The following is a 12,069-nucleotide window of genomic DNA, read 5'->3' as shown; positions in this document are numbered from 1 at the left end:
GAATAGCTAAAGTAATTCTAATCAGGAAGAGTGAAATTGGTGGTATCGTGATTCCAGATTTTAAACTATACTATAGAGCAATAGTAACAGAAACAGCATGGTACTGGCACCAAAACAGGCTGGAAGACCAATGGTACAAAATAGAGCACACAGAGACAAATCCACAAAATTACAAATACCTTATATTAGACAAAGGTGCTAAAACCATGCAATGGAGAAAGGATAGCATCTTCAACAAAAGGTGCTGGGAAAACAGGAAATCCATATGCAACAGAATGAAATTGAATCCCTTTCTCTCACCGTGCACAAAAGTCAACTCCAAATGGATCAAGGAGCTAGGAATCAGACCAGAGACTCTGCGTCTAATAGAAGATAAAGTTGGTCCCAATCTTCATCATGTGGGGGTAGGCTCCAAATTTCTTAATAAGACACCTATAGCACAAGAGTTAAAACCAAGAATCAACAAATGGGACAAATTCAAACTAAAAAGTTTTTTCTCAGCAAGAGAAATAATATGTGAGGTGAATAGGGAGCCTACCCCCTGGGAACAAATTTTTACCCCTCAAATATCAGATAGAGCTCTAATCTCTAGAGTATACAAAGAACTCAAAAAGTTAAACAACAAAAAAGCAAATAACCCAATTAACAAATGGGCCAAGGACTTGAACAGAAACTTCTCAGAAGAGAATATACAATCAATTAACAAATACATGAAAACATGCTCACCATCTCTAGCAATCAAAGAAATGCAGATTAAAACTAAGATACCATCTCACTCCAATAAGAATGGCAGCCATTATGAATTCAAATAACAATAAGTGCTGGCGAGGATGAGGGGAAAACGTACACTTATACATTGCTGGTGGGACTGCAAATCGGTGTAGCCAATTTGGAAAGCAGTATGGAGATTCCTTGGAAAACTGGGAATGGAACCACCATTTGACCCAGCTATTCCCCTTCTCGGACTATACCCAAAAGACTTAAGAAGAACATACTAAAGGGACACAGCTACATCAATGTTTATAGCAGCACAATTCACAATAGCTAGAATGTGGAACCAACCTAGATGCCCTTCAACAGATGAATGGATTAAAAAATGTGGTATTTATACACAATGAAATATTACTCAGCACTAAAAAATTATGAAATCATGGCATTTGCAGGCAAATGGATGGCATTAGATCAGATTTTGCTAAGTGAAGTTAGCCAATACCTAAAAAACAAATACTGAATGTCTTCTCTGATAGAAGGGGGGTGACTCAAAATGGGATAGGGAGGAAGAGCATGAGAAGAAGACTACCACTTAATAGGGAAGAGAGGTGGGAGGGAAAAAGAGGGAGAAGGGGAGTTGCACAGAAGATGGGAGGAGAACCTCATTGTTATACAGAATACATATATGATGTTGTAATGAGTAAAAGAAAAAAAAGTGTGTCACATTAGATTGGATAGAGAGAAAGGATGGGAGAGGAGGGGAGGAGTAGGGAGGATAGGAAGGGCAGCAGAATAGAATAGACAATATGATTGATGTATGTACATTCCATGTATGTATTATATATCAAAATGCATTCTACTGTCATGTATGACTAAAAAAATAAATAAAAATTTAAAAAAAGAAGAGAAAAGCAAAACAAAAAAATAAAAGAGATCTTTCTATAAAGTAAATGTTGTTGATATAATGCATATGATTAAACAAGTAATGAAGGCTGGGCATAGCCTAGCACATAGGTAATCCCAGCAGCTCAGGAGGCTGAGACAGGAGGATCACAAATTCAAAGCCTTCCTCAGCAATGGCGAGGTGCTAAGAAACTCATTGAGACCCTGTCTTTAATAAAATACAAAATTGGGCTGGGGATGTGGCACAGTGGTTGAGTGCCCTTGAGTTCAATCCCTGGTACAAAAAAAAAAAAAAAAAAAAAAAAAAAAAAAAAAAAACAAGTAATGAAGACTCAAACTTTTAAGTTCTGCTGTTACAAAATTGAACTATGATGCTTTAGGAACTCTTTGTGATATGAACCTCTTAACTTAAAATGTATTTCATTATTTGAACTTAAATATTTAATTTATCAATGTATTTTTGTTGTTCTGGTAATCCTTTCATCAGTAGAATATCTATAAACATGGCATATGTTAATTACTTTTTTGCAGGTTGGGGGGAGGGTACTGGGGATTGAGCTCCGGCACTCAACCACTGAGCCACAGCCCTAGCCCTATTTTGTATTGTATTTAGAGCCCTATTTTATATTTCATTTCACTGAGTTGCTTAGCACCTGCCCATTGCTGAGGCCAGCTTTGAATTCTCTATCCTCCTGCTTTAGTGTCTTGAACCACTGGGGATTACAGGTGTGTGCCACCATGCCCAGCTGTTAATTACTTTTGATTATCAACAGGTTTACTTTGTCTTCTTATAACTTGTCTGTGTATTTTTACATTTGTATTTGTTGGGGCCGGGAGTCCTTGGAGTAATTTTGCATAAATAATGAAAATATCCTGATGGGACTACTAGATTGAGTTTAAACTAATTAGATTAAGCTTTTTAGCAAATCAACTGATATCCAGATCATTTTAGTTCATACTAGATACTTCTAGATAAAGCCATGTATGCCTATTCAGAAGAACTTCATTACAAGTTGATACTTAAAGTGATTCATGCCCTTTGTTTTATTATTTAGTTTGAATGTTGATAAAAGAAAAACAATAACAGAGAATACTCTAGATTGAATAAGACTTGCTTGATCCGTAATCTCCATGTCTTTCACCTTCAAACATTTATTTGACAAATGCTTTCTGTACTGTTAAGATGTAGTCTTTTACAGTAGAGATTGGGTGGTTGTATGTGTGTATTTAATTTTTTACTACTAGTACAACTATTACTTTTGCTCCTCCTGATAACATTTACTAAAAGTTCATCATGTGTCAGAATTTATATTAATTATGTACATGTTCTGTGTTACTTACAGCAACACTGTGTGGTAGTTTGTAATTTTGTATCAATTTTATTTACAGCATCACTGTGTGGTTGAAAACTATCAGGGTCTAAAAAAAGTTGTTTGAGATACTAATACATTTTTGTAATTTTGGTAACAGGTTATTGAAGAAATATATGAGAAGGAGATTGTCAAGTCAAGGTAGGAAGTAGTTTAATTTTTGTATATTGGGATTATGACTGGACCAAATTGGAGCTTGTCTGAGCTTCTAACTGTGATTGGAACTTTGGACTTTTTTCCTCCCTTCTCTGCATTGGTCATTGGGAGATGGTGGCCAGAGAAACTGAAGGGAATGGAGTCATAAATTATTTCTTTGCCTTTTAATTTTTGGCTAACATTACATGGATTAAATCCCATAGTTTATTTGGTTTTTGAGGAAATGTGAAAGGGTAAACGCGGAGATTCTGGTTATTTCATTATGCTAATTTCATATCATGTCTGAAAAATATTCAAAAAATCATTCTTAAAGTTATAAAATTAAGGGCTGGGGTTGTGGCTCAGTGGAGGAGCGCTTGCCTAGCACATGTGAGGCACTGAGTTTGAACCTCAGCACCACATAAAAGTAAATAAATAAAATAAAGGTATGGTGTCCATCTGCAACTGAAAAATAGTTTTTAAAAATTACGAAATTAAAACACATTCAAAATAATAATATGTATATATAATGTATAAAAGTAGAATTTTAAAAATTGAAGAATCACTTAAAATTATTTTGGAACAATATACAAAAGGACATAACTTCAGTAAATATTCTTTCCTGTCCTTTAACCCCCAATTTATGTGTGTATATGTATATATATGTACATATATAAAATCTGTGTATATATCTGTTTGGTTCCCTGCCCTACCCAACACAAAAGGGTTTATACATGCCATTCTTATGATTCATTTTTCTTTTAAATTTAACAACGTATCTTACCATATATTCACCTGTATGGATGTATGCCCAATATTTTAAAAGGATGATTGTCTGAATGTTTTAATATGAAACAGAAACATTAATGTTGTGATGCTACAGATTTTTTTTTTTTAATGTGTTTGAGTCTTAAGAGGTAAATTTTGCTAAATATTTTGAAAACAAACTTAGGGCAATATCAAAATAGGAAGCTGGTTGTTTTGTTTTAATTGGTGATTTGTGAGCCTATAGAAGTAGGTGGGTTGAAAGGCTATATTAAGGTTTTTGTTTTTTATTTGAAAAGCAATAGGAAACCAGTGAAGAGCTGTAAATATAATGGTGATATTTGAAAAAGAGAATTTAGATTGGGAGGGAGCAACAGGCAGGAAATTACTTGATTATTATAGTAGTCATGTTCAAGATAATGATAGCTTGGACTTGCAAGGAAAGTTAGAAAGTCAAGAAGTCATCAATTTGAGAAAGATAGAAGTGAAGAGACTTGATAGTTAGATGCAGTGGGTGAAGAAAATGGAGAAATGACCCCTTAGTTTTTGTTTAAGTCACTGAGTGATTAGTGGTGCCATTGCTGACATGCCATTGTTGTTGAGGTTGGGACTGGTTGAAGATCATTAGTTCCATTTTGGTTATCTTGAATTTAATTTTCAAGCCATGCAGATGGAAATGTAGAATAAGTAGTTGGGTGTCTAGACGTAGAGCTCAGGAAAGACTGATTTGAGCTTACTTTGTATCACCTGTCATTACCATGCTGAAAGTACCACAGTCAACAGCATAGAGACCGTCATCTCCTTGGAATTTACATTCTAGCAGATGAGGGAGGTAGGGTGTGGGGAGACAGAGAAGGAACACACAGATATAATGTAGGATATATTAAGTGCTATGAATTAAAGTGTAGATAGGGCATAGTGACACGGGCTTCTATTTTAGATAGAATGATCAGACAAATCCTCTTTAAAGATTTGGAATTTGAGCAGGTATGTGACAGGACTTCATCTGAGGATGAGTGTGCATGAAATTGCCTGAGGAGATTTGAAGGTGAATAGGTAGATAAGTTCTAGGAGTGAGAGTTTGTATATATGTGTGTGTATGCTTTTTTCCCCTATAATAACACACCTTTCACTGCACTGGATAGTTTTTTTTTCCCTCCCATTTAAGTTCTTTTTTTTTTTTTTTTTTAAATATTTATTTTTTAGTTGTAATTGGACACAATACCTTTATTTCACTTATTTATTTTTATGTGGTGCTGAGGATTGAACCCAGGGTCTTGGATGTGCGAGGCGAATACTCTACCGCTGAGTCACAACCCCAGCCCGCCCGCCCTCCCCAGCATTTAATTCTTGCTATTAGTATTTTCTTCCTGAAAGACCTTTTGTAGTAAAATGACTAAAAGCTACCAGTGGTTTTTTTTTTTTTTTTTAAGCCACATTGGCTGCATTATCTTTAACTGTTACTGTTGGAACTTGGCATAGATTTATAATGGCACTTTTAATAGCCATTTTCTCATCTTATATACATTTTTGAATACTAAGATCAACACATAAATCAGAGTATGTGTTTAAAATGTAAATGACCAGTGTTTTAGATTAGTGCCTGAGCAAATTGTTTTGCTGAGCTATGTGGTACCTTCCATATTGGGGAAATGGCTTGATGTATTTATTAACCTATTAGTAGGCTATCAAAATAGGCTGTATATATCCACAAGGTTCTCTTGATATGATAATTAAACTTCCCAGAATGCATCTGGGAAATAACAATTAGTTCTTAAAATTCTTATAATGTAAACAACAACAACAACAACAAAAAACACTTCTAGGTTTTCAAAATTCGATAATTCCTAAAATTTTTGCTCAGTCATGTAATTAATGTGTATATGTTACATAATTGACTAATTTTTGCTATTCTTGGCTTTGTCAGATTTGGCAAACTTATGTATCCAAGTTTGTAAACTATTAAAAGTTATAATTGTTATGTGTTCGGTGCCAACTTTGTGCCAGCTTGTTTCTAAGTGCCTTGCATGTAGTAGCTTATTTATCCCCACAATAACCCTAAAACACTATTATCATCCTGATGTTGGGGATGAGGAAATTAGTACAAGGAGTTTTAATAACTTGCCCAAGATGTTTCCCAGTAGTTGGAAGGACTGTACTAACTCCTGATTCTCTGGCTTTTGTGCAATACTCTGTTCTTAAGTAGGACAAGAGTCCATTTTTTTCTAGCAATCTCTTGCACACTTTGGTATGATTATTAAACCTACTGTGAATTTATTTAATTGCTTTTTTTTTTTTAAAGAGAGAGTGTGAGAGAGAGAGAGAGAGGGGGAGAGAGAATTTTTTTTAATATTTATTTTTTAGTTATCGGCAGACACAACGTCTTTGTTTGTATGTGGTGCTGAGAATTGAACCCGGGCCGCACGCATGCCAGGCGAGCGCACTACCGCTTGAGCCACATCCCCAGCCCTATTTAATTGCTTTTTATGCTTTAAAAAATTACCTGTAGAACAATTTGCTTTACCAGTGTTTATATTAATTTTTATTTGAAATGTATAAACCCTTTTATTATAAAATTTAGCAACAGGAAAACAAAACAAAATAGAAGGTTGCCAATATTCCCGAAGCCCCTTGCTTGTTCCTCTGCGTATGAATACTATATGCCGCAGTCTGGCTGGGCACAAAATAACCGAGCCGCCACAAAGCTTTGTAGGTTCAAACAGCAACTCTTTTTTATTCCCGAACTCTCTCCGGCCCTCTACACACACTTCCTGGGAACATCCTGCCTCCACCGGGCTCTGCGCGCCAGTTCTCTCAGAACCCCGCGAGAACTCAATGGGAACTTCAAAGTAGCAGGTGCACAAGGCAAAAGGATCCGCCCTAATCCCAGCAGGATCCGCCCTAATCCCAGCAGGATCCGCCCTAATCCCAGAGCAGGGTCACCTTTCAACCATTTCCTCTGGTAAAAATGCCAGGCATCATTCTGACTAAACTGTGGCTCTCAACATCTCCCCTCTTCTGTTTAATTAAACAACAAGCATGTGGCTTAGGGACCGTGCCTGTCTTAAGTTGTACAGTACTACATATGGTCTTTACCCGTCATCGGATGAGCTGACCTCAAGGCATCAGCCTCCTGTCTTAGGTTGGTACCATTGTAATTGGATCTTACCCGTCATTGGCTACCAGCATACAGCCATACTTGTGGCTAGGCCTTTGCACCAGTGGGGGGGTGAGGTTCTTTCCCTCACCTCTGTTGGCCCCCAAATTTGGCCTTGGTACCAGTGGAGGGGTGAGGTTCTTTGCCTCACCTCTGTTGGCCCCCAAATTTGGCCTTGGTGCCAGTGGGGGGGGGGGGTGAGGTTCTTTGCCTCACCTCTGTTGGCCCCCAAATTTTAGACCATCACAAGCAGAAAGGGAGGAGGATGCAAAATGCCACTGCACCAAGCCAAATGATGGCTCTTTTTGGAAAAATTATGCCACCTATGACACCATCAGCAAAGATACCCCAGCACTACCACAATTTGCTGCACCAACAGATAGTTCACAATGCATGCAAGTGATATATAGTCCAGGCAAGTTCTGCAAGCAGTTCAAAGCAGAGGAATCCATCAATATGTCCATTTCCTCCCAAAGTAAATCGACTCCTTGATTGAGCATCACTTGTTGAATTATTATTCATTGATGCATCAGTTTATACAGTTTACTGTGATAGCTATTGAAGAAGCTGTAGTTTAGTTTTTTTTTTTTAATTAATTTTTATTGTAGGTTGTTCAAAACATTACATAGTTCTTGATATATAATATTTCACACTTTGATTCAAGTGGGATATGAACTCCCATTTTTACCCCATATACAGATTGCAGAATCACATCAGTTGCACAACCATTGATTTACATATTGCCATTCTGGTGTCTGTTGTATTCTGCTGCCTTTCCTATCCTCTACTATCCCCCCTCCCCCATCCCCTCCCCTCTTCTCTCTCTACCCCCTCTACTGTAATTCATTTCTCCCCCCTTATATTTTTCCTCCTTTCCCCTCACTTCCTCTTGTATGTAATTTTGTATACCCCTGAGGGTCTCCTTCTATTTACATGCAATTTCCCTTCTCTCTCCCTTTCCCTCCCACCTGTAGTTTAGTTTTATCTTTGTCTTCACCGGCACTGGGATGAAGATAGGAATTCTGCAATGATGGCTAAAAAAAAATTATGTAACATTCCAGCAGGCACTAAAAGAAAGCAATTTTCTAAACAATTTACATTATCCTGAACAGAATTATTAAATATAATGAAAAGGAAAGGTGAAAGTAAACAAACCGATCTGTTGACTTCCTTTTTTGTTCACATATTAAAAGAATCCTCAACAGCTGTTTACCCAATTTAAATTAAACCATTTAAATCACGTGAATAAAAAAAAATTCAGATCTATTTTTTCATGAGCTCTCCTCATATATGTGGACATACACACATACAGACATACAACACAAAACACAAGTGTGCACACATAACATACAACACATAAGACAATAGTAAAGGCCTTGTAGCTTTTTACAGGTGAAATCTCCATTGCAATGTTTAAAAACTCCAGTCAAAAAATAGAACTGATCAGCAAAACATTAACCTAGGTCTGTATGAGCTCAAAAAATAAAATAGAACTTCATGATGTGGGAAAAGGCAATAATAAAATAGATATTGAAAAAAAAGCATCCTGGTTACCGCCTGGGTTTGACTCTTCTTATGATATCCCATCCTTCTTCCTGTAACTTGCATATGAGTCTGAAGGTATTCCCACAAGTAAGCCTCAAGGTTTCTTACATTTGAAATAGGCCTTAATTGTGTTCATTATTCATTAGCCTCCAGGTATGGGAGAATCACTGTCACAGATGTAAGAATAGCCAAACTGGAGTTCTGAATATCAGCCATTATGGATTTGAGCCAAATCATCTTCTTTTTGGTCTGTAGAAATCGCTCTAGTTAATCTCTCTGGAATCCAAATCGGCTGCTGTTCTCCCTGTGGAAACACACAAACAGACCCCCGACTCCAGACAATCACTGGGTCAGGACCTTCCCATTGTCCTGTTAGAATATAAGTACTTTTTAATAGTTTGATGAGCTCTTTCAACTATGCCTTGTCCCTGTGGATTGTATGGGATTCCTGTTAAGTAAAACATTAACTGATTTTTCTTCAGGGATGATGTTCCAAAATATCCTATATGCATCCTTTGGAAATTTAAAGATCCTTTTAAATTCAAGTCTTCCAAAAGCATTTTGCCTTAGTTTTTAGAATTACTTTAGTCCTTTTAATTTTTTGATGTGGTTTTAAGCCAATTTCCTTCTAGTTTAACGTTTTCTAAATTGGCTCTTGTCTATAAATTTTAACACCCTCATCTAAGACTTCTAATTTCTGCACCACCAGAAATTAAAGTTGATGGGCTTTTTGAAAAAATTACTAATAATCTCCTTCTTCTTCTATTTTATCCAATATTTGACTTTAAACTTTTCTCTTCTACCTTTTTCTATCTTGAATGTCTGTATCTAATAGTTGTCTTAGCTTTTTGTATTTTTTATCTGAAATACCTTTATTTGACATTTTTAACCATTTTTATCTTGTTTCTATCTTCTAGTTTTCTTCTGAGGTTTGTACATTCACCCTTAGTTGCTTTTTTCCTCTTAGTTTTTTTTTTTTTTTTTTGCTTCCTATTTTGTGGGTTTAAAATTCTTGTCTTCCTACATCTTTCTTTTTTTTTTTTTCACCTTTCTGTACTTTTGTCTTTAAAGTTTTCCACTTTAAATTTTTAATCTTCTTTATCCAAATTGCTTTTATCCTATTACCTTCCCATTTTCAAGGTTTTTTTTTTTTTAAGTAATGCTTTTAAAATTAACGAGGCTTCGAATGACACAATCTTTCCTCTGCCATGAAGGCATCTTAACCACCTTCAATTTAACCTTTTAAAGCCTTTTGCAACTTAGACATTTTACAACTTTTTACTTTACCTCACAAAGATTATCTCATCTAGAAACATTTCTTTTTTTTCAACCTTTCATATTAAAATATATTTCCACATCTTGAATCTTTTTATATCTCTTTTCTAGTCATTAACCCTTTTTATAAATTCACATTCTGAAACAACCCTTATAAAATTTCTGAATTTAGACAGATGAAATACTTTCATGTTTTTTTATGGTACGATAATACTATAATTGAAACCTAACTGAAACTTGTTATACTCTTTGTATATAAATTACACCTGATAGAATCTTAACTCTTAGTAACCTTGTTTCAGCAAAGACACAGACACAAAGCAATATTAAACCTTTATTCCATTTACCAATTTATGAAGACACACATCATGTTTAAATATATTACCTTATGGAACTTAATAAGTAAAGAGTACTTGATTTTATATTTAGTGGTTGATGTTTCAACACTTTAGCTTTGTAAATTAATCAGATGTCTGTAAAAACCAAGATCTTAGACAAGTGTAATAAACAGAATTAGCCATCTCTTTCTTGTTGAAGAAAAGTCTTTTTACAAGGTACCATGATGGTCCCATTGTGATATATTCAAAAACTCCTCTTTAAAAAGCCATGGGCTACATTTTTGTATTGTATCAACATATGCCCTAACTGGGGTGCCTCCTTCCTCTAACAAATTCTCTTCCTGGGGGCAAACAACTTCAAACCTTGAGCCAACCATTTTCCCCAGTTTGCCTGAGAAAGTTCTAGTGACAAGCAACTTGAAATATAAACAAAATAAATCAAAACAAGAACACATTATTTTTGGAAATGGTCACCCATTCTTTCGCTCTCTTTCAGGGGCGAGCAATTTCACTTACCTCCAAGCTTCAGGCGTTCCCCATACGGTCCACCAAATGCCGCAGTCTGTCTGTGCACAAAATAACTGAGCTGCCACAAAGCCCTGTAGGTTCAAACAGCAACTCTTTTTTATTCCTGAACTCTTTCCGGCACTCTACACACACTTCCTGGGAACACCCTGCCTCCACCAGCTCCACACGCCAGTTCTCTCAGTTCTCTGGGAACTCCTAAGTAGCAGGTGCCTGAGGCAGCAGGATCCGCCCTAATCCTGGAGCCTATTCCCAGCAGGATCTGCCCTAATCCCAGAGCCGCCCTAATCCCGAGCAGGGTCACCTTTCAACCATTCCCTCTGGCAAAAATTCCAGGCGTCATTCTGACTAAACTGTGGCTCTCAACAACTATAGTTTTGCCTGTTTTTGAACTATAAGTAGAATCATAGTATATATTCTTTTGTGACTGGCATCTTTTGTTCACAGTATTTATTTCTAATCATCTATATAATAAATTTAGAAGTTGATGGTTCAGAAGTTCATAATGTCAGTACCCTTGTCACTGTGTTCAAATAATTTTTTTGGCTTTCCCTGTGTGATTACCAGGAGGCTGTAGCCTTCCAGACCCCATGTTTGTTTGTTTGTTTTCATATAATTTTATTAGTTATAAATGGACACAATACCTTTATTTTATTTGTTTATTTTTTATTTGGTGCTGAGAATTGAACCCAGTGCCTCACACATGCTAGGCAAGTACTCTACCACTGAGCCACAATCCCAGCCCAGATCCCATATTTTGCATGTCTATATCCCAAGAAAAAAAGCAGGAGCATTTATGGCAGCAAAGGCATTTCCCTTTGAATGTCTTCTCTTTTTTCTCATATGATTCAGTTATTGATACAGTTAATGGACCTAACTTGTTGTATATAAATTGTCCAACTTTGGAAGAATTTAATGGAATGTATGTTAAGTTTGTGGCACAGTGTTGGGTACATTGTATGCTTGCTCTCAGTGAATATTGATAACTTATACAGCTGGAACTTTTCATACTTACCTTTGAAGTTTTTCTGAAATGATTTCTAGTGCCTTATTTGTACAACTTTAGTTAGGCTGGAGATGTAGAGTGTGTCACTCAAGGTGTTCCATCCACTCTTCTGCCTAGCTGGCTGTAGAAGCTGCCAATACCTTGATAGTGTTCCATCTTTGTATTTTTGCCTGTAGTAAAAATCTTCACTTCATTCTCAGCAAAGTTCTGTGACATTATTTGCTCAGTGAAACTATTTAAGAGCTCAGAAATCAGTGGAATATGATTTTGACAGGATAATGATCTTCTGGGATACTAAATTTATAATTCATATACATTTAATTTTCAAGCTGGAAACTA

General features: G+C 36.1%; 1 protein-coding gene across 2 annotated transcripts in view; it reads left to right on the top strand.

Moving 5' to 3' along the window:
- The window catches only part of Aqr (aquarius intron-binding spliceosomal factor), a 113,650-nt gene that overhangs the window by 6,447 nt on the left and 95,134 nt on the right, over nt 1–12,069 (top strand). For both annotated transcript variants that reach the window (XM_076850517.1, XM_076850518.1), the window contains exon 3: nt 3,085–3,125. In XM_076850517.1, coding sequence (XP_076706632.1) covers nt 3,085–3,125 — 41 coding nt within the window. The remainder of the gene's footprint in view (nt 1–3,084; nt 3,126–12,069) is intronic.

The sequence above is a fragment of the Callospermophilus lateralis genome, chromosome 3 (genome assembly GCF_048772815.1).
Source record: "Callospermophilus lateralis isolate mCalLat2 chromosome 3, mCalLat2.hap1, whole genome shotgun sequence".
In the NCBI taxonomy this organism is placed as follows: domain Eukaryota; kingdom Metazoa; phylum Chordata; class Mammalia; order Rodentia; family Sciuridae; genus Callospermophilus; species Callospermophilus lateralis.
Note: the sequence above shows the minus strand (reverse complement) of the source record. Positions and strands in the feature narration are given on the sequence as shown.